This window comes from Photinus pyralis, unplaced genomic scaffold (genome assembly GCF_008802855.1).
Source record: "Photinus pyralis isolate 1611_PpyrPB1 unplaced genomic scaffold, Ppyr1.3 Ppyr1.4_LG8, whole genome shotgun sequence".
Taxonomy (NCBI): domain Eukaryota; kingdom Metazoa; phylum Arthropoda; class Insecta; order Coleoptera; family Lampyridae; genus Photinus; species Photinus pyralis.
This window is the reverse complement of record NW_022170819.1, coordinates 26,733,026-26,756,806: the sequence shown is the minus strand read 5'-3', so window position 1 is coordinate 26,756,806 and position 23,781 is coordinate 26,733,026. Positions and strand designations below refer to the sequence as shown.

General features: G+C 37.9%; 2 protein-coding genes across 4 annotated transcripts in view; one reads left to right on the top strand and one right to left on the bottom strand.

Annotated features, from left to right (window-relative positions):
- LOC116178372 (tachykinins) overlaps positions 1-14,924 on the top strand; it is a 55,798-nt gene extending 40,874 nt beyond the window's left edge. For 2 of the 3 annotated variants that reach the window (XM_031497852.1, XM_031497851.1), the window contains 2 exons: positions 13,626-13,959; positions 14,020-14,924. In XM_031497852.1, the coding sequence (XP_031353712.1) occupies positions 13,632-13,959; positions 14,020-14,483 (792 nt within the window). In that variant the 5' untranslated portion in view covers positions 13,626-13,631 and the 3' untranslated portion in view covers positions 14,484-14,924. The remainder of the gene's footprint in view (positions 1-13,625; positions 13,960-14,019) is intronic. The other variant, XM_031497853.1, reaches the window with a different exon arrangement.
- Positions 14,925-17,789: 2,865 nt separating this feature from the next.
- Positions 17,790-18,961, bottom strand: LOC116179653. Its single transcript, XM_031499462.1, has 6 exons — positions 18,838-18,961; positions 18,542-18,785; positions 18,345-18,385; positions 18,168-18,290; positions 18,075-18,113; positions 17,790-18,012 (listed from the first exon to the last, which is right to left on the bottom strand). The coding sequence occupies exons 1-6, from the start codon at positions 18,881-18,883 to the stop codon at positions 17,873-17,875; spliced, it is 633 nt and encodes a 210-aa protein (XP_031355322.1). The 5' UTR covers positions 18,884-18,961; the 3' UTR covers positions 17,790-17,872.
- Positions 18,962-23,781: the final 4,820 nt, after the last annotated feature.

The following is a 23,781-nucleotide window of genomic DNA, read 5'->3' as shown; positions in this document are numbered from 1 at the left end:
CAAAACCAAATTTTGAAATTGGCGTTTGATTTTCCCTTATCCCAAGTGCCTATGTATCAAATTTCGTTTAAATTCTTCCATAAATAAAAAAGTTGGCACTGCGCATGCGCAAAACCAAATTTTGAAATTGGCGTTGGATTTTCCTTTATTCCAAGTGCCTATGTATCAAATTTCATTCAAATACTTTTATAAGTAAAAAAGTTTGCAATTCGGTTTATAAATGATCGAGATGCGAAAAGGGCACTGTGAATTTTGAATCGATTCGATTCAACCTTTGGCATTGCGTATTATATGGTTAAAGCTATGCCCATATTGAATTTCATGCAATTCAGTTCATAACTAACGGAGATGTAAAAGCGATCGAACATTTCTAAACAAAGTTATCGTTCACACGGACAGATAGATGGACAGACAAAGGAACAGACGGAGAGACCAACCGGCAGGCGACAGATAGCAATGCAAAATTATAAACGATCTCTAGGATCGTTAATAAACGGCAAAAGTGTAAAATTATGGAACATGTAAAAACGGTTTTTTGTTTTTTTTACAATAACTTTTTTTGTAAGCGGTACAGAAAAAATTCCTTCCTTGGTACAAGACTCGACACCATAACGAACCAAATAGCGAAAAAAGTAGAACAGATAAAAAACTAGTAGCGTCGCAAAGTTAGCGGACGGACGGACGGACGGACGGACGGACGGACGGACGGACAAAGTGGCCACAATAGCGCATTTTTTTTTAATTTTTGTGGAAATGCGCTAAAAAGAGTGAAAAAGAAGCAGCTGTTAAAGAGGGAGAACTCCTTTTCTTTTTTAAAGTTTTCTCTTTTTGTAAGGTGTTTTATCGTCACCATTTTTGCGTGTTTATTGATTCATTAAATTGAAATGGACAATTAAAAAGTTTTGCATTATGATGAGAGCTTTAAAACCACTGATGCGATGGAATGGATTTTAAAACCTTAATTTTTAAAACGTCTTGAAATACGGGCTAGTTTGGAGAGCGGCTTACGAATTACGATTATTACACACCTACGAACGCTTTTTAAAAAAAAGCATCTTTGCGCACTACGCACATCAGCTTTGCGTTTCAGCGATGAGGTATAAGTACATTTACGTATTAGTTGGAAATAATTCATATAATAACAGGCTGACGTAAAAGCAGTCGTATTTCTACAATTTTGCTTATCTATGTTATAAATTTACCCAAGCTATCAATTAGGTAATGAAAACGAAAGACCATCCATTCTCAAGTTACCGCTTTAATCGAAAAGGACGCACAGAGAAACTGATTGATAGAAAGTACGATTTCATAAAAAAAACCTTTGAAAAGTAGGTAAGTACCTACCTAAACTACGTTTCTGTTAGGGCCCTACATGAAGTACACAACATATTAGCCACTTTGCCACTTAACAATCGTCAAGGGGGTTGTTATGTACATATAATGTCGAAATTGAATTTTATTATATGATGTAACTTCTGTCAATCGAACTTGTTTTAAAACCAGTGAACAATGGAGAACTGTTAATCAAACCTTAAATTCTCCAAGCCACCGAGAACGTAAAATCCACAATGACCTACGTATTTCAACATAACCATTATTATTGCATTGAATTTTATGATATGGCATAAATTCAATGAAAGCAATTTTTGTTCATACTACGCGATTGTTTATAATTTACAAATAAGTAATACTTCTCTGAAATGAATTAGTTATTAAAAGATACAACCGCGTTCCATAATTCTGTGCGAGTCTTTTTCCATATCCTTCTTTCCCAAAAACCTATCCTGTAGATTTTTAACTTGTATTACTTTATCTTTATACCTAGCTGCTATATATTTTGCTTCTTTTACTATTTGTTTAATTACTGTTTTCCCATGTACAGTATTTGACAATAGTAATGATCGCCTACTAGGTAAACTCTGCAGCATCAGCAACCAACATGCCTATCACATCAGGCTCTGTCGGTTTCTTCAGAGATGAGATATCTTAATGTATTGGTTCGCATTTCCAAGTTGCTTATTGGGCGATCATTACTTTTGTCAAAGACTGTACCTAAATTCCGAACGCCCCCCCCCCCCACACGTGAAACAAAATAATCTGTTCTTGATTGGTGTTACGAGAGAACTCCGGCTTCTTTCTCTTATACGAATTCTATGTCAATTTTGTATCTCTTCATTTCGCTCACTATATTTTCTAGTGCTTTCTTTTTTGTTCATTGTTTACTCCAAGTCACCTTAGAGGTGAACTGTTTGCTACCTTCTTTCCTTTAATCTTCTCTCACATGTTACTCCTGCAATAGTGCTCATCCGGAGATCCGAATTTTGACAATTCCGGATGCTTAAATCTTATACGGGACATGGGCCATGGCTACATGATTTTCTGAGTTCATTTTATTTTGCGAATTTTTGATAAAATAATGCGAAAATACAAATAAAACTTAACTAATTCGCATTTAGTTAGATGGGAAAAAAATCTTCTTTCCAGTGGTGCCCTTATGAACCCTCTAAGTTAATTAGGGGAGGAACAAGCTGCAAAAACGGTTTTCCCATGTTAATTCCCTATGTTGGGTTTGAAAGTATTCACCCGGTGATGTCTAAGATATGTGTACCGATCGGTTCAACTGATGAGCCGGAGCCATAAATACAGACAGACAGATCGACATCAACGATATTTTGTTTGATTCAGATTCCTGGTGCTTAAAAACGTGTATTTGCGTCCAAAAAGTGAGTGGGGTCAATTGTAATTTGTTACCTCGATTCAATACCTCCCTTACTAACATGCGGGTGGTAAAAAACAAACGCGTATGAGACTTGGAGTACCTATTTAACTTGGTGCAGCAGAATAGAGTACCATAATGACAAATAATTTTCGTTTTGTATCTGTAACAAGGCACGCATTTCATCTACATTTCTTACGATAGTAATTTACAGCGAGCCGAGCATCCCTTAATCATAGATTATTCGATCACTTTCAGAATAATGATTAAAAACGTGACAATTGCAGTAGCACGAAAGATCTCCCCATAATATCCACTTTTTAATTTGGCAACTACACGGAATATAAACTCCGCTTATATTCAGATTCTCGGACGCCGTAAATGTTATCCTTTTTAAAACAAAACGTAGAATGTTTCACCCCATAAAATAAATATGTACGCGTAAGGAAGAGAATAGCCACTTAAATGTGCTTTTACCACTAACAAAAGCTATTCTTAATGGGCGGAGATCCTAAAAGACCTCTAGATGTACATATGTATCCACATTACGTTTTACCGAAGCATATATTTTTGACTATTTTATGTATTAGTTTCCAACGGAATAGGTTTTAGGTTAGAAGTATATTGTTTTATTTATTTTCAGTTCGCGTTGAATGTTGAATTGTATTTTATACGCGGTTGCTGTTTGTTTTTAATTTTCGTTCAATTTGCGCTGATTTCGCCTAATGTGTTTGGTCGAGATTTATTCAATTTTAGATAGGTACAATAAATTCCCATTTTGTTAATACAATACATTGAATATACTCGTAGTAATTGATGAAGTTATGTAAATTTTTTCTAATTCTATTTGACTTTGTAAATTAAAATGAATAACAGCGATTTTCATTGGCGTTATTTTTAGCGCATTTTTGCAAAAAATTTTTTTTGTAAAAAGTAGCTTTTAATCTCACTTTGGCTGGCTGGCTGGCTGGCTGGCTGGCTGGCTGGATGGATGGCTGGCTGGCTGGCTGGCTGGCTGGCTGGCTGGCTGGCAGCAAATGTGGGCGCGTAGAAGAACTCTTGTAGAAAGGCAACGGGTGTACGTGTATCTACAGGGCCGTGAAATTTGTCAACCTTAGGGACATGGCTACATGATGTGGGGTTGGCGACATCTGGGCGTCATCCTCGAGCGTAGTATACTAACGTGAAGGTTTTTCAGTTTTTTCCTATCTTCTACTACAGTTTTGGTCCGATTCTTTTGAAATTGGTGTCGTCGGAAAGATGTTGTAAACGCGCACAACTCCTGCGTGGCGGAATTTTGTTTTTTGTCATAGGGGCGAAATTAACGACCTTTTGCGAGGCGGCGCGCGCGTCTTCGAGAAGTAGTCAGGCGCCTTTTACCTTCCGTTGCGAACTCACGCGGTTTAACGTTTCGTGAATCTCGAATCGCTGTCTCTCTTTCTCGTGTCGCCAATAGAAGTGAATTGCGAGTGAACGGGACGTCGGAAGTGGGTACCGTAAAAGAGAATGTGGTAGCCCGCGACACGATCTCACTGATGGTGGAGTCAAATCTTCAATCGCGAATTGCGGGTGAACGGGACGTCGGAAGGGGGTACCGTCAAAGGAAATGTGGTAGCCCCCGACACGATCTTCCTGATGGTGGAGTCAAATCTTCAAACGCGAATTGCGGGTGAACGGGACGTCGGAAGTGGGTACCGTAAAAGGGAATGTGGTAGCCCGCGACACGATCTCACTGATGGTGGAGTCAAATCTTCAAACGCGAATTGCGGGTGAACGGGACGTCGGAAGGGGGTACCGTCAAAGGAAATGTGGTAGCCCCCGACACGATCTTCCTGATGGTGGAGTCAAATCTTCAAACGCGAATTGCTGGTGAACGGGACGTCGGAAGGAGGTACCGTCAAAGGGAATGTGGTAGCCCCCGACACGATCTTCCTGATGGTGGAGTCAAATCTTCAAACGCGAATTGCGGGTGAACGGGACGTCGGAAGTGGGTACCGTAAAAGGGAATGTGGTAGCCCCCGACACGATCTCACTGATGGTGGAGTCAAATCTTCAAACGCGAATTGCGGGTGAACGGGACGTCGGAAGGGGGTACCGTCAAAGGAAATGTGGTAGCCCCCGACACGATCTTCCTGATGGTGGAGTCAAATCTTCAAACGCGAATTGCGGGTGAACGGGACGTCGGAAGTGGGTACCGTAAAAGGGGATGTGGTAGCCCGCGACACGATCTCACTGATGGTGGAGTCAAATCTTCAAACGCGAATTGCGGGTGAACAGGACGTCGGAAGGGGGTACCGTCAACGGGAATGTGGTAGCCCCCGACACGATTTCACTGATGGTGGAGTCAAATCTTCAATCGCGAATTTCGGGTGAACGGGACGTCGGAAGGGGGTACCGTCAAAGGAAATGTGGTAGCCCCCGACAAGATCTTCCTGATGGTGGAGTCAAATCTTCAAACACGAATTGCGGGTAAACTGGACGTCGAAAGGGAGTACCGTCAAAAGGAATGTGGTAGCCCCCCACACGATCTTCCTGATGGTGGAGTCAAATCTTCAAACACGAATTGCGGGATGGTGGAGTCAAATCTTCAAACGCGAATTGCGGGTGAACGGGACGTCGGAAGGAGGTACCGTCAAAGGGAATGTGGTAGCCCCCGACACGATCTTCCTGATGGTGGAGTCAAATCTTCAAACGCGAATTGCGGGTGAACGGGACGTCGGAAGTGGGTACCGTAAAAGGGAATGTGGTAGCCCGCGACACGATCTCACTGATGGTGGTGTCAAATCTTCAATCGCGAATTGCGGGCGAACGGGACGTCGGAAGGGGGTAACGTCAAAGGAAATGTGGTAGCCCCCGACACGATCTTCCTGATGGTGGAGTCAAATCTTCAAACGCGAATTGCGGGTGAACCGAACGTCGGAAGTGGGTACCGTCAAAGGGAATGTGGTAGCCCCCGACACGATCTTCCTGATGGTGGAGTCAAATCTTTAAAAGCGAATTGCGGGTGCACGAGGAAAGTGGGAAGCGGTTAGTGAATGTAGTAGCCTTCGACAAGATCTGTTATTGATGGTTGAATCGAAAGTGGCTAATAGAATACTGATCTGCCACACAAAAATGCGCTGAAGTCCCTTCGATCTCAAACGAGGACTTTGATAATTTTTTAACTATGTAGCATCAGAGAATTTTATTTTGAAAAAGGAAAAACTCCTCTCAACCGGAACCCTTCGAAGTAGGTAGCTTGCTGTTGCTGCCATAGTTGTTTTACAAACCCTTTTTGAATCGCCTGAATCACAACAATAAGGAAATACATGCCTTACATTGTAATTTTTTTTATGTCTTACTAACCTATCATAGCACATTTTACGAGTATATCTGTGATACGCGGGCATAAAGTACCACTTTATGCCCTAGGGCATTAAGTATCACTATAGTAACTCATTTATACTTAATGACAAAACAAGCAAATATTTGCAGGTCATTGAAAATTAGAAACGTCAATTATTAATTGTCAATACCTACTAAATAACAAGATTGACCTTATTTCGTATAGTTTCTGGAACTCCTTGCTCATTCACGATGAATTGAATTATTTAAAATTACGTTTGACGTTTGGATGGTTTCAATCACATTAACAAATTTGAACCACGCATACTTGATCAAACATAATGAATTATTTTGTAGACGAATATTTACTTTGACGAAGAAAACTATTTGTAAGACATAAAATTTTGTATGTACCACAGGCATAAACTGATGTTTATACTCTCGGGCGACTAAAAAGCTCTCGGGCCCTCGAGCTTTTTAACTCGTCGCCCTCGAGAATATAAACATCACTATTGTGCCCTTAATACATAAATAACTATTACTACTTTTTGCATTAGAATACATAAAATATAATACTTACCTGCTTTGGTCTAAACTGAAATATGAATATAACACAATGGCATTCTGAGATTAGGAACTTTGGAACTCATTTACCAATTCTGTTACTTATTAGTATTACCAAAAAGATCTTTTTTTTATAGCACAGCCACGAAAGAATCTAAACATATTTGAGATTCAGTGCTAGATTTGAAATGTTTCGGAACTTATTTGGAAGCTGCATAGGTACGCTTTTATATATAGGAATCCCAGATTATTATTTTTGATCGATAGACTATCCAATCGGGCAATTGCATACCTATTGTACTTATACCGGATGAATATTCCCAAACCGAACATAGAGAATTAACATGGGAAAAAGGTTTTTTCTAGATAGTTGCTCCCCATGTTAACATAGAGAGCCCATAGACTCGCACTTTGCCGAGATCTTAAAGGTGGGAAGCTATAAGGTTGACTTTTTTAAAATCTGAGCTGATTGTGTTGAAATTTTCTTCAGAAAACATTGAATCTTCAGAAAGTTATGAGCAATTATTGTAGTTTTGCGACCTCAGAGCAACAAGATTTACATTGTACATGTATATAGTTTTGTCTGAAGGCGCTACCTTATTTATTTATTTATTATATTACTGCCCAACAGACAAGACATCATATTAATACATTCATAAGTTAAAACTACCTAATTAAATTATTTTTTTGTGCAATTGGACGCGAAACAACAACTTTGCGTTCGCCATGGCGGCCGCGAAATTCACTTTCGCGGCCGCTGTCATAGCGACGGCCGTTAAAGTAAGACAATGTCACATATATTTTGACAATCAGCATGTAGGCAATTACAAATCTTTTGGATAAATGTTAATATTAAGCCTACAGTTCGTATTGTTACTTATACTTACTCCTGAAATAAAGTCTAAAGTGTTAGAAGCGTTATACTTTGAAACTGTAACATTTTGATTTTCATTAGAACTCAAACTGACAGGTACACTTGAAGTCCTTGTAGCATTTTTCGTACTGCCGCTTCGATTTTTCAGGTACTAACTCATAACTGCAACACAGCAGAATTCACAACAAGTTTTATTTCCGGAGGAGTTCCGGATATCGAAGAATCACTTTCGAAGTCACACATTTTGACTTTTCTTTCACGAAAAATTATTCATTGTTTATCTCATTTCCATGGTAAAATGAAAACTGGCCGTCTTTCTATTTGCGAAGAAAATTATTATTTTTGAAATCTCATTTTTATTATTGACGATTCTACGCAATTGCACAAAAAATGTTGTGTATACCATGGCCGCGTCATTCTTTAACGCCCTCAAAGTTGCCTTGCCTCGGCCGCAAGCGGCCTCGGCGTCAATCTTCTTTTCGGTACGTTAAAGCATGACTTCGCGGCCTAAGTATACAAATAACTATTTTAACAAAATAACATAAAACATTCGCATTTTATTAAGGTTTTAAGAGTGGGAAACTATTAGCTTGCGCTTTTTTTTTTAATCCTATGTAAATGGGAACTAAGTCCATTGAAATTCTATTCCGAATCATTAAACCCCTAGAAAATTGAGTAATTATAGTTCTGTGACCTCAATACAAAGTATATACAAGCACACCTTACACCCCTCGGCGCAAGCGCCTCGAGATGTAATCTTGGTGCTTAGGCAATAATACTGTACTTCTCTACCTTGATATATAATGTACTATTATCTGTTCGAAGTGGAGGCAGTTCGTTAATTAATTTTTGAATTAATTGTTCTTTGAGTGCTCAAACATCCCGCAAGTTTTTTAAGATTTTAATCCGTGCGATTAGTTAACCAGGCTAGACCTGAGTTCTCACAAGAAACACCGACCATAATAATAATAATAATAATACAGGTCCACCCAATAAACACGTCCTAGCACAGTTAAAAAACACAAAACTCCTTCTTCACAGAAACACACCACATTATCACAACCCACTCGTATTCAACCCAAACGCAAAAACCTAAACAGCACTACTAGCTCACAAAATACTGTAATATCTCCATCAATAACCCAAGCAACAACACAAATACAACCTTTAGAACAAAGAAGCACCATAAATACAAGTAACGCAACTTGCACTACAAAGACAGGTCCACCCAATAAAGTTACACGTCCTAGCACAGTTAAAAAAACACAAAACTCCTTCTTCACATAAACACACCACGTTATCACAACCCACTCGTATACAACCCAAACGCAAAGCCAAAGAAACACTTACACAATAAACTCTATTTAATAAAATTACATAGGAATTATTATAATGATATTTTTGTTTTGTTTTCTTTTTTCCTGATAGCGTTGACTATTGTGGCCATTAATAGCTATGTTGGTAAGTATGAATTACATACTATCCCTAGATTTCCAATGTGAGTGTGTGAATATTTATTTTATTTTTTATTTTTTATTTTTCTTTAGAACCCTACATAACTTCACCAGACACAGACACAGACACTAATCGTTACTTGATTTTAATCCGTGCGATTAGTTAACCAGGCTAGACCTGAGTTCTCACAAGAAACACCGACCATAATAATTGCCTTTATTTATAATGCTAGGAACTAGGCTAGGAAGAATAGAGGCAGCAAAGATACGTTGGAATAGGGCGAGGTTCAGTTGGCGGATATCCGCGCCCTGCTCTTCCACCTAACCCTATGAATGATCGATGTGTAGGTACCGGTGACTGGGGATATGTTGATCTACAAAACGCAAGGATGATAGATGAGATGAATACAAGCATAGTTACATATTTCATGATTTGGTTCTGAATTCAAGAACTTGCTCCTCCCAAAGACGATTTTCTACGAACGCTTTAATTTTTCGGGCCGGGTATTTTAAAACCTCTTCAGGCAGAGAGTTATGAAATTTTGCTATATTGTAAATAAAGGATCTTTCAAACAGGGAAGAACAGTGCAAAGGTGGCGTTAATTTTCCATTATAGCGAACGTTATTATGTACGTCGTTACGATCTGTGATTTTACGATGAAGATATTGCGGCGTCTTTGTTGTTAAAATTTTGAGGTAGAGGTTTGCTGAATGTAAAGTCCTTCTTCGACTCATATTTAACCAACCAAGATCTATGCACTTTGTACTAATTTTTTCATATTTCCTTGTGCCTGTTATTAGTCTCATGCATGAGTTTTGCAGTACCTGAATTCTATGCGAATCAAAATCAAGTAAATAGGGTCCATAAACTACATCCGCGTAGTCAAGAATAGGTAGTACAAGAAATTTACATAAGAAAGCTTTAAGTAAGTAATGTTTGTGTTGGTATATTGTTTTTGATGCTCCGTACGCTTTTCTCAAGTTGTTGGAAACGTGTGTCGTGAATCTTAAATCATCATCAATGCTCATTCCTAGGTGAAATGAAAAAAACTCACCCTGTACATATATACTGAAGTTTTTATTATGATTAATTAATATCACATATTTAAACACTTAAATCTGAGTAAATATACCGTAAAGAAATGTAGAACTTGACCCATGTAGTGCCATATATTAAGGGATAAGTTGTAAAATGTCATTCTTATTCTTACGTGCCGATTGAATTGAATAAGGACCTTTGTGTTTACTGACTAGATAATAAATGAATTATTGGTAATAAGTATTAGCAATAAACACAAACAAAAGTAAGAAAAAGCGTGCGAAGACGTTAAACGGTGAAGAGCGCTTTTTGGTCTGAGGTGAGCTATTAGGAAGCGTTTCTGTCAAGAATTAGACCCATTTTTTTAAATCTTAGAGAAACGGGAGCTGAAGCTATTTAAATTTAATTCAGAAAACGTTAAACCCTTAGAAAATTGAGCAATTGTGGTTTTACGACTTCAATGTAAAATCTAATGTGTAGGTAAAGTTCGCCCTTTGCAATTTTTAAGAAATTGACCTTCTAGGTTGACGACGCATGCAGAACGTTGTAAGAATGCATAGGAAAAAGGCGTTTTCTAAAACCGAGTGTATAGTAAGCCTTGTACCAAATGCAATAGTGAAGATATATAGAAGAGATATTTTCCCAATAGGCATTGATTCACAAATACAGCGCTTGGTTTTAGAACCTTAAATGGTTCTTATCGAAATTGCATCAAATTGGAATCTTGAACAGCAACTTAATGGCATTTGAGCGGCTTCAATACCAACTCTACTGCATAAGATGGTTTTAATATCTTTTGGCATATTGCCTATTGCGTTTCAAAGTTATTCTTACAAAAATACTAATTTCAAACTGATTTGGTCAATTTCTATGAACAGAACTGAACCGTCAATTGTGAAAATCAAAATTAAAAATTTCTGCCTGTTGTCGAGTTATCCTGTTAAGAGTTCTTAATAATAAACGCCTCTACAGCAAACAGGTATTGAATATAATAACACCGGTTTGTTTATATCACGCATTATAAGAATTCAATCCAGATATTTGAAAAGTTGATGAATAGTGTCCTAGTATACAAGAGCAACTTACTAATATTGCGATACCAACATCTCTTCTCATGTAAACCAAATGGACTAAATTTAATTTAAAAATATTAGTCCCCATTCACAATGAATTCGTAATTTGTTTGCATATAATCGAGAAAAATAATCCGTTTAACTGTAATATGTACCAAAGGAATTCGATCACTTACTTGAAAGGAAAGTAATTACAGCTTTAGTATATATTAATAATAAATACACTCTTTAAAAACCTTTTTCCGCGGTTGTCGTGGATTTCATTAAAAAAAAGACTTCTCTTCCTTTCCCAGCATGTCGTTTCTCTTTTAACTGGGCCCTTGAAATGCGAAACCCCATAATAGCCCCTATACTATGGAAATACACCTGTCGTTTCTCAACAAATGTTCCCGTTCTCAACAGTACTTCAGATTGTCTTTAGGAATCTGATTAGTCTGCCTGATGACGTTCGCTCGAAATTTATTGTATACGTAGGCAGGAGGGCCAATTTCGGGCTGAGATGGGAAACTTACGTGAGCTGACTGCTGTGATAACTTTACATCTGGTGATTGTAATAACATATTGGTATAATCCAAATGCTAATCCACGTCAAATTCTCATTGCAACGGATGAGATTAAATCGGAGGCCCGCAATAAATCGCTTTTTCGTTGAGTCAAATTAATTATATGCGACCTGATGTGTTTTAGCATTGAATAAAATAATGTTTTTATTCAATGGTTTTAATAATAAGTTCTGGTTGAGCCGCACTTCTGTATTAATTCCGGTGCATGTTAAAATTAGGAATCAAATCAAGCACCTTGATCACCAATGGAAGTGCAACACTTTAAGAAATAATAATTGGTAGGTAAACTGATGAATGCCACATTCGTCAAACAGTGATAGTGGCGAAGGAGGCTAGTCTGCACAGGGTGGCGGTGGGCAACGTAAAAGTGATGTACCAAATTCCAATAGCAAGGTGATATTGGAATTGCAATTCAATTCCCTTTATGATGAAATATATTTCTAATTTAAGCGATTGTTCAAAAAAACTAACTATCGCTTTCAGACCGCAATAAATAACTTCTTATTGTGATAATTCAGTCAACTTCTCGCTTATATTTCATTTCATTCCATTTATTTTTCCATAAAATACATACTCAATGCGGTCCTACTAAGTCGAACTGCCGATCATTTTTTTTTGTACAATACCTACTCACTTAATTGCTCTTGGCATTTTTAAATAAGGTTTAGAAGACAGTAGTATAGAGGATCTAGTAAAATTGACAGTTGATGCATAGGTACACATTTTATGGAACTTATTTAAGTGGCAATACAATCAAATAAAAAATTTAAATCATTAATTTGTTTCATCGAAATCGAATTTTTCTTCCATGTATTGTCATATTTTTGGAAGTCAGAATATTTCATTTACTATTAAAGAATTCTGATAGCTGCTGAAATGAGTTATGGCTGCAAAAGCTTTCTAAACTATACGAGTTTCCATACATTTAGTAATGATCCTAAGAATTATTTTTATACAGACAATGTCTACATTGGGGGAAGGAAGGGATAATTAGGTTGATGTTTTCAAATGGTATTTGCGATAAATGTACAATATCGAGAATATCATCTCAATATTATTGAATGTCATCTAGGTGCAAAGCGGCCTCACTTCGCAAATTGTTTATGGCCTGGCACCCCAGTGACAAAGACTACCGACTGTTACGTCAATAGTGATTTATTTTAAACTAGCTGTCCGACCCGGCTTCACACGGGTGGTTATAATTTTCGTAGTCGTGGTTACATGTTGGAATGGATGTGCATGATGTTGGCTACAGAAAAAGTAATACCTTAAAATTTGGATTGAAACCCCTTTCCCGAATTATATTTGCACCAAAAATGATGTCATTTAGAATACACATCAGTTATAATGTTGAATATTCTGCAAGAAATGCTTCGATAGAGGGTTGTGTCTTGAAAGAACTAATGAATTCAGTGGTTCAGGTTGACCTTTCTACTGGCACAATATAATTCTGCTGGTTCTATAGTCGAAACCCCAAAGCGGAAGGAATTTTGTGGAGTATTGGACCTTTACTCCAAGCGAGAGAAAGCCCGCACCAATGAATACCTCGTCGTACCTACTGTAGTTTATAGTAAATTTTAAATTACTTCTTAAAAATGTGGTAAATTTAGTCCCTTTATGGCTTAATTGTATGTTGGGTTCCAGAGGCACAGGTTGGAATGAATTTTGTGACATGTGACTGTATTGTTAAAGTCACGGCAAACCTTGCCCTTTTTATAAATCGAATTTGCGGAGATGTTTTTAAAGCAGCGCGCAGTGCTTTCATTTTTAAGAAAAGAGTTTCCAATTTGCTTGCCTTAGAGCATCACATGTTTCGATAACGCAAGCACATCAAAAAAAGAACTATCTAATTTGATGCAGTCGTTCTGAAATGACGCGCGTAAATAAATTTCAGCGATTAATTTATATATATATATAGATTCTAAACAGTTTATATACAAAATATTTACAACAAATAAGATTTTGTCGCAAAAAGCAGCAGAAAAAATTAATTGAACTAAATTTTATTTTCGTTTCAGGGCGACATGTGGCGTATCATCCTAATGGCATCACTACTGTCAGCCAGTATAGAAAAAATTCAAACGGCGGACCAAGTTAAAAGAAGGGCACCTTCTGGTTTTACCGGCGTTAGAGGAAAAAAATCAATTCCCGACTCCACATACTCCGATACGACTCAAATTTTGAATGATCCCGCGTTTTCGAGCGGCGAAGATGGATTAGATAAGCGAGCTCCCGCCGGCTTTATGGGAATGCGCGGTAAGAAACCGTTTCCTGAGTCGAACAGTCTACCGGAAGACATCGAGAAAAGAGCTCCTTCAGGATTCATGGGAATGCGCGGCAAAAAAGAGAACCGTAAGGGTGTTGAGCATTGAGTAGGTACCATAAGATGTTACTAACTCGTGTTATTTCCAGTGGACGACTATGACAAGAGGGCTCCATCGGGATTCATGGGCATGCGAGGAAAGAAGGAGTATGACGCCGACTACTACGGTAACGATTTCGTTGACAAACGTGCACGTGGCTTCATGGGAATGAGAGGCAAGAAGTCAATCGATGAAATTAACGAAGAAGTGAAAAGAGCGGTTCTATCCGGATTCTTCGGAATGCGTGGTAAGAAGCAACCCGCAAGATCTAGCTTCTTCGGAATGCGAGGCAAAAAATACCCATACGAGTTTAGAGGAAAATTTGTGGGTGTACGTGGTAAGAAATCGTCGAATGAAATTGGAGATTACGGTTACTTAAATGGTCACCTAGACAATGAAGAGCAACTGGCAAAGTTCGCAGAAGATCTCGACCTAAATCAACTTATGCTACTTTTGACTGATAACAACGGAAACCAGTGGGACAGTAGTTATCTGGAGCAAGATCGCGTATGAATTTGGTTACATTACACCCTACCTCCTATAAATCTACTTTAATTAATATTCCTACTTAGCTTATACCATGGTAGGCTGTTACGTTTCTCTATAATCTAATTCGCATATACCTACCTTATCAAATAAGTTCCAAAGGGATTTTCTTAATGGCTGGACAGGAAAATTCGTTTCGAGCGAATATTATTAAATGTGATTTACTTTGCCTTTGGATGGATGGTTTGCTAATAATTTACTATGCAATAAATTTTTGTTAGAATATTACCTAAAAGAAAATGTAACATCTACTAAACCTCTAACATATCATGTCAGCACTTTTCTGTCATCTGACGAATTAAAAATCATAGGAAAAATTAGAACATGCTGTATTGTAGTAGTTAAACGACCATGTCAAAGTATATTTAGTTGTTTATTTATCAGTAAATAAATGAATTTATTCTGTTACGAGGTTGCATGTTGCAAAAGCGTACTCTACAGTTTGCCTAGGTACTCTACGTGTCAACTTTTTTGTAACACCTGCCTTCACACACATGAGTGGATAGGTATATTTTAAAATCTTGTAAGGGTCGATGGATAATGCCAAGGGCGTCACTATGCTAACGAATTACTATCAAGCTCATAAAAAGGTGAGTATAGTATAGCAGTTAACACTCTCGTAGTACTAAAATGTGAGATTACTATACCTACTTTGATTCAGAATATTCAGTGGACAACAAAAAGCGCATAATTGAAGACTACTACAAGAGAAGGTATTATACAAACTAACAAATTAAAGTCAATTACAACTCATAAGCTAATAGGGGCACAATAAATTATTGAACTAAAACAACTCATTAGTTGGATGGCTCAGAACCCTTTCCGTTTCATTATATGTCATCTAAATTAGTACCTTGGGGGCATCCGTAAGTGGGCTAAGCTAAAACCACTATCTATAGCTTTTATATTACGCAGCATGCATTTGCTCGACTAAAACAGCAATTAATTAATTGTTTAATTAACTCATTTACGAGAGTGTTACTACAGTATCGGAATGGTATTTTGTTGAACCGGCGACGCTAATGAACGAAGTACCTATCACGCTAATTCTCTCATCTGTACCTACTAAAGTCATCGGTTTGCCTTCTATTCTTAATTCGTTTAATCTCATCGATCACGTAGTGGCGGAAACATTGAGATGAAGATTTGGAGACCTAAAAAAACAGATTGTGTAGTGTGAACGTGTCAAATTGGGCAATTCCGCCAATTTATGGCATCTCGTCTGCACTGTTCTGCCAAGTCTAAACGTTACTCAGTTACAAAGTGAACAAAGAAAATTTACCTGGGGATGCGGTAAGGTGCTATCCTATAGGTACTAGTATTTAAATAAATAACCATACCTTTGATCAGAATCAGATCTTCCATCATATTGTTCATCTCTAAATTTGGTATCTACCAATTCACGTTGTAGTATTCCTGAATTTGTTTATACCCGACCGATTGGTAAGCTGGAGTTTCCATTAAAATAAACGCGCATAGTTTATGAAAAAATTTCCCACATTGTGCCTCCAAACTGAAATACTAGTTCCTATAGGCAGGTTCGGACGGGTACCTATGTATAGTGGTGTGATAATTATCACCCTTTGATAGGATCGCTGCTCAGAGTTAACGCTGTCAGTAAAGACATCTTTGTCTACATGGTACACTTACTTGGGAAGCCGTTTCGGTTATTATTGTACAGTCGTACGGTCGACCAGTTAACATACATAGTTCGCCGATGCTGTTATGTCTATAAGATCCATAATTGGTAAGATTCCAAACGACTGAAGGCGGTTCAAGGTGTGAGTTTTTGACACGTAGGTCGTTGTAAATACTCCCGAAATGTACCTTCTGGTACTGTACCTTTCATACCTTCCATGACTTCACCGTCTACGCTTTACGCAAACAATATCACCTGGATCAAACATTATAGGTGGTAGATTATTTTGTCACTCATACAAAGAACTTCACTTAGTAATTCTTGAGGAGTGAGGATATTACCGACGTCATCTTAGTGTTACTAATAATATTTATTTCATGCCGTAGTTAACAATGGAAACTTACAATCGTTAAAACATAGGAGCAAACTAAATTAATATACTCGTACATGCTAATAAACTTAATAATTAAGTTCATGGGAAAATGGTCATATCGTAGACCAGAAACTCTTCAACAGAATAGAACGCTTTACTTAAATAAAAACGGTTTACCGTTTCTACAACTGCACTTTTACGCAGAATAAGATATCCCTGGAATAACGGCCATAGCAACATGTATCCCGTTGGTGACAGAGTGGTAACCAACACAACCGTCGATATTTATTCTAGGTGTCGCTTGTACTCGGTATCTGCATTCTAGAATCGGCCCTTAGGCAGCTAGATAGACGATTATACCAGATGAATATTTCGAAACCGAATATAGGCAATTAACATGGGAACACGCTGTTCCCCATATTAACTTAGAGGGTTAATAATGACACCAATCGAAAGAAAATTTTTTTCTCATCTAATGATTAACGAATTAGCTCATTTTCATGTGGTTTTTTCCTTATTTTATCAAAAATTCGGCAATAAAACCAACTAGCAAAATTAATCCATTTGTTAAATGAGAACATTTTTCGGATTTTTCAAAAGATTCCACGGTGCGTCCATTTGCAAGAATCATCGGGACCCTTTTTGTAAAGGGTTGTTTTATAGTTCACCATCTATAACAAATTCAGAACGCTCAGGGAGTCACCCAGTTTGAAAGACAAAGCATCGTTTTTTTAATTTGTTTATTTAATTAATCGATAACTATGCAACCTAAGAGAAAAGAAGGAATCTTCGTATCACCCGAGAAACGTCCGAATTAGAATGAAACGCCGATCAATTATGAAAGCCAAGGCATATTTGATCCCAGCGAGGAACCTACTCTTTACGCTGAACATGTCGTCAACCTTACTCATGATACTTCTGTCGCAAGTTCTGCGCATCGGCTCTCGGAACCTGAATAGTGCGTATCACTTTCGATGAGTTTCGTATGGATGGACGTCGGTATTTCGATACTAATTTGCATGAAGTCTTATGGTATAAGCATTAATTTATTTATAATTTAATTGTAGATGTTATCAGTGAGACAGTTTTAATCGTTGAGTGAATTCATTATTCAGTGGTTTAACTGAATTTCACTGGATTACATTGATTTTGGAAGAAGCACCCTTACGAAACTATTTTTGATGATGAATGATGATAATACCTTCATGATAGCGTTACTAAACGCATGTCACCCAAGTTTGTAAATAAAGTTATAACTAGGTACCAGATAAGAAAGTTTGCTTTATTCGCGATTTCTTAACGACAGTGTGCTCTTGACTTCAAAATAAGTACGTAATTATTATTTTACTGTGCAATGGGTTTTGGGTATTCAGTACAGGTAAGGAACGGTGGGCATTTGCACTCGCATTCTATATATGTAGTGGCCGCAAACTTGCTTCCGATTTTCACATAACCAGTAGTGGTAGGAACCTCACAACACTCGTCTAAAAAGTGACGTACATTCATATGCAAATATGTATACCTACAAGTGAACTAAGATACATACATCTGTTTGCCGAACAATCGTCCAGAGGCACGTTACTAACTGCAATGCAAATACGTAAAACAATAGACACAGACATTTCAGACTCATACTCACAGTTATCATTTATCCATTTTCGTGGACAGTCGCTAGTGACTACACTTGAGAACACCGGAGCATATTTTTTGTAAAAGGGCCCCATATAATCCACAATTTGGGAGGAACAGAGTTGAGTAGCGTCTGAAATGGGTAACATGAAATATCTATATGTGTGAGGGTAAAATTAGTTCGTACCTGTGGGTTCACCACTACACTCACTTGCTACCCACCGTGGCCTGAAATAGGTAGGTAAAGAGTATTAAAGCGCCCTAATACATCTAAAAGGACAGCAAAATATATTGGTATTGCTTTAACGGTCAAAATTCCGTAGTAGGTATAAATCGGTCACAATAATATTATATTCAAAAATGTCCGATTGGCATTAAACTCACCCGACGGTAGCATCGCTGGTATCACAGGTATAAATACACGATGTCCCCGCTTGAGAAACCACTTTAGTAGGAATTTTATCTCCTGGTTGATACTGTTTTCCATCCCCTTGATAGTAACACGTAGTCTGCTGATAGTTAATTCTAATCGGTGCCACATCGCAGGAATACGTTACGCGATTTGGACAGAACGGCTTACAACCAAATACCCTGTAAGTTGCTTTTAAGTTGTCACAGGGAGTTTGACCTAAAAAGTGTACTAAATGCTATAGTCCCACAATTTGAGTGGATCGATTTACCGACAATCAGAGTAACGCAACTAACTAACACTAGCCCGAAAAGCATTTTGAATTATTTGTGGTAAACAAAATCTCTCAAGCAAGTACTTATACCTTTTTTGGGTATATTTACCCAAAAAACCATTTCTACAACGTAGGTAATCGCACCAGTTTATCATTACAACCAATATTTGTATTTAATCAACACAAACGTGTTTCAAAAGGAGCTACTAAGAAATTTGAGAAAAACAAGGTTTTATGTTTATATTAGGAAATCTTCTTACCATGTACCTAATTTTTTTTAATGTTCCCTCTCGTCAGGATATTGCCGCCCTATTTTGCATATCATCGCCATCTCTCAGTTTTTCCCCTAGAGAGTGTTAGAGTACTTCTGATGTGTATTTATGTAGTACATTATATGGTAAACGTATTTCTATTTAACTAACTGGTTTCTCCCCAACCGTCACCCAGCGTTTAAACATGACGTTTACCCGTTTGCGTTTTGTCTTGTTAATCAACGTTTACAACTGAGTAACAAATAAAAAAGTTTACTGACGAATGTGCAATCCAAGAGGATCAGATAAGGATAAGTACTATTGTTTTAGCTGTCCATAGTGAAGTAAGTAGGGAGTCTAACACTGATGAGAACCCGAAGTCGATATGTTATTTCTAACAACAGATATAAAGGCAGGTGCATAATTATACTTTCAACTTTACTATATATAGTAGGTATAGTGTCGCTGGTGAAGAACACGAGGAAGCAATTGGTGCAAATTGTCTTGGTTGTGGTGCTGTTACACTGTTACTATAAGCTTAGTGTAAAGTCTATTCTTACACTATGCTATAAGTTGGCCATAATAGTTCGCACTTTTAGGTACTTGCTTTCCAAATTTCATGCTGCTACAACGAGAGGTTCAGCAAAATTAACAAAAGTGGCAGGAAAATCTAAATGCAGAAAAATGTTATGGTCATCCGATGTTTAATGATTCTGTTTCGTTAGCCAAGATTTGTGTCTACTTAAACTATAAGTACTTAAAAACTTTCTTTCTCAAAATAAGAAGCGGAATAAAAAATGTTAATACTTATATGGGATGTACCTACCTAATATTCCATTCAAAATGGCAAAGTTGGTATCGACAGTGCTGCTCAATTGAAACTGTCGCTGTCGCCTTGTTAAAAATGTTTTTGTTCAAGTGAAAATGAAGGAACATCAAAATTTGAAGTCGACAGTATGAGTTGTATTTGAAACGATTTTTTGAGCTTAACGGGCACAAGTGAGTTATAAAATTGTTCTAACTTTTTCTAGAAATTATATTTTTTTACCATGTCGAGTTATGCATTTAAAATGTCTAAATATCAATGGTTACTTCCCCTTTTAGCGCTTAGTAACACTAAGCGACACCATACTTTAAACATAATTTTTGTCTCAAAAACACGTGGGCTGCTCCATAAATCAACACTCCGGTTGCTTTTTGGAATTTTTCTGTACATACGCTCGTTTTTATCTACCTAAATAGCTTATCAGCAATTAATAGCCTCGTAAGAATTGCCCAACAAAAACGCCATTATGTACATTGAAATAAATTAAATAATCACAAGGTAAAAAACATTTTAAACTTGTAGGTAGTATTCTTATCTGATACAGTCAAGTCACAAAAAATTAGACTTAAATATTTGGTTAAGAAGTTGTTAGACCATTTATCTCTGCGAAAGGAGTTTAGCGTAGGCGGTACAAATTTTTTCGCTGCATTTTGTGACAAAAGCATGAAACTCGGTACACGTGTTCATTAGGTCCAAATAAAACTTTTGACCCGCAGCACCCACCGAAATTTTCGTGTGGGTTCAAAATTTGAACACTTTTGTTCAAAACGGTGTTCAAGATTTTAAACCTGTAAAAATTGACGAATTTCGGCATTCTAGGGGTCGTTTTTGAATGATTTAGGGTCGCTGGTGCCAATGGCGGCATTAAAGTTGCATATCTGACCCTTAGGCCCCAAATTTGGAGTATTTTCAAAATAATGGTTGAATTTTGAATTTGATAGTTTTAACCCTGCGTGATGTTTCGGATGTCGATTGCAGCTAATTTGGACGTGCACTACATGCTAGAAATGTTATATTGACGTTAAAACAGTTTCTGGTGTGTAAATAGGCCGTTAATCGTTCAATAATTTATTCAAAATTTGGAAATTCCATACTTGAAGGATTTTGCCGTTCTTGGTGTCGTTTCCATATAATTTGTGGTTGCTGATGCTGATTTTGTATTCAGAAAACGGATGCGACTCATAGTTAGGCCCTTTTCATACTATTTTACCTATTAAGAGGGAATGTTCGGCGCAGTCATATCCTTGTTGCCCCGGATTGCAATAACTATTGAATGACAAAGAAAGACGAAAGAAACGGGCATTCCATTAAAATTTGGAAGTGGACATATTCTCTGATGGGATATGCCGCCTATGCTTCCATTATTGCCCTCTCGGCATCGTTTGTTGGGAAATCTGTACTTCCAGGCAGCCTTGAGCTCACTCCACGACAAGTAACATCACGCAGCGAGCAAGTTCCGTCCGACTTGTGCCCCTTGAAGCAAGAGTGTCGCCAGCTGATGGCCCAAAGATAGGCAAGTTGACATATGAAGGATAAAAAAATTATTAACTGTAGGTATAGTGCAGAGCACATAAACTTTTACTGTTTTACTGTCTTACCTCTACAACCACAGTAATTGTAATAAGGAATTATCGGTCAAGAAAACCAAGACACTTTGGTTGCTTTGCATTTTGCGACTTTTTTTAATCTCTAGACGGGGGCAGCTTCCCTTCCCTGCCCCCTCTGGCGACGCCCTTTCTTTGAAGTGAGGATATCGCAACGATACCGTGAAACGCCATCGATCGCGACGCAGTGCTTAGGTGTTTCCAGAAGTCGCCGAGGCAGCCTCCAAAGTCCATCAGACGGCGGGCGATACGATTAGGCCGCGAGTCACAGGCGTTTTAGGCCCTGCGCGCATATTAAGAGACCGTTACCACCATGACCTGACCAGCCAGAAGCTGGTTCTGACCGCCAGTCTTCGAGTGCCTCTTCAGGTACATCAATAGCACTGGTAGAAGACTGAACTTTTAGTAAATGTTGATCCAATTTAGCCCCTTGGAACTTCGATGCACAGGCTTTGTGCCACTTTGTTTTGATATGAATGAAAGCAGCTTTAATTCTCTTCCCTTCGTTGAGTTGTTGTACCAGATAACCGGCGTCTAGCGTGTATGCATAGGGAACCAGAACCAGCTTCCGGCTGGTCAGGTCATGGTGGCAACGGTCTGTCAATATGCGCGCAGATTTCCTACAGCGACGCGCAGGGCCTAAAACGCCTGTGACTCGCGGCCTAATCGTATCGCCCGCCGTCTGATGTACTTTGGGGGCTGCCTCGGCGACTTCAGGGCACGCGCAGGCACTGCGTCGCGATCGATCGCGTTTCACGGTATCGTTGCAATATCCTCATTTCCAGGGGCACGAGTCGGACGGAACTAGCTCGCTGCAAGATGTTACTTGTCGTGGAGTGAGCTCAAGACTGATTGGAAGTACAGATTTCCCAACAAACGATGACGGGAGGGCATTAATGGAAGCATAGGCGGCATATCCCGTCAGAGAACATGTCCACTTCCGAATCTTAAATGAAATGCCCGTCTCTTTCGTCTTTCTTTGTCATTCAATAGTTGTTGCAATCCGGGACAACAAAGGTATGACTGCACCGAACATTCTCTCTTAATAGGTAAAATAGTATGAAAAGGGCATACGGAAAAAAAATTGTCTCAGATCGACCCGGAAAAAAAATTTTCTTATAGAACGTGTCCTGTAGAATCCATAATTTCAAACAGTTCCAAGAATGGGCTACTAGTTCAAAAGTTACACCCCTTTGAATTTTATTTCGAAATTGGTTTCTAGTCTATAACTTTTGTTTGAGAAGTCTGAACGAAAAAGTACGAATTGTTTTGGATTCGACGCACCAAAATTAATAAGAAAAAGTGTTTTCCCAAAAATTTTGGTGTAGTCGATTTTTGGTAAAAAAGGAAGGTTAATCACTGCCTTTTTTTGAGGCCCGCAAAAAAAATTGTCTCAGATCATAAATTAAAATGTTAATTGGAAGATAATTTCGTACGTGGCGACATCTCATAGGAACTGGTTCAACTATTACAAGAAAATAATAAGGAAAAGTATAGGGATTACCAATGAGATGGCGCAAATGTACCAATTGCATTCACAAAAGACATTTACAGATACTTCATACTGGATCATTGAAGTACAATTGCTCTACAAATCCTACATGAAATTGCACATTTTCAAAACTGCCCTTTAGGGAAAATTGAGTCGGACGTGGCTACAGCCCTTTCAATTTTCTTTCGAAATTGGTTTCTAGTCTAAAACTTTTGATTGAGAAGTCTGATCGAAAAAGTACGAATTGTTTTGGATTCGACGCACCAAAATTAATAAGAAAAAGTGTTTTCCCGAGAAAATTTGGTGTAGTCGATTTTTGGTAAAAAAGGAAGGTTAATCACTGCCTTTTTTTGAGGCCCGCAAAAAAATTTGTTTCGGATCAAAAATTAAAATGTTCATTGGATGGTAATTTCGTACGTGGCGACATCTCATTGCAACAGGTTCAACTATTACATAAAAAAAATAAGGAAAAGTATAGGGATTACCAAAGAGATGGCGCAAATGTACCAATTGCATTCACAAAAGACATTTACAGATACTGGATCATTGAAGTACAATTGCTCTACAAATCCTACATGAAATTGCACATTTTCAAAACTGCCCTTTAAGGAAAATTGAGTCGGACGTGGCTACAGCCCTTTCAATTTTCTTTCGAAATTGGTTTCTAGTCTATAACTTTTGATTGAGAAGTCTGATCGAAAAAGTAAGAATTGTTTTGCATTCTACGCACCAAAATTAATAAGAAAAAGTGTTTTCCCGAGAAATTTT

Excerpts from the sequence above, each read along its gene's own strand:
- LOC116179653 (XM_031499462.1), bottom strand. The coding sequence starts at position 18,883 with ATGCTTTTCGGGCTAGTGTTAGTTAGTTGCGTTACTCTGATTGTCG. Across the intron at positions 18,786-18,837 it reads TTGCGTTACTCTGATTGTCG|GTCAAACTCCCTGTGACAAC; the intron begins GTAAATCGATCC and ends TACACTTTTTAG. Across the intron at positions 18,291-18,344 it reads GTGTAGTGGTGAACCCACAG|ACGCTACTCAACTCTGTTCC; the intron begins GTACGAACTAAT and ends TACCCATTTCAG.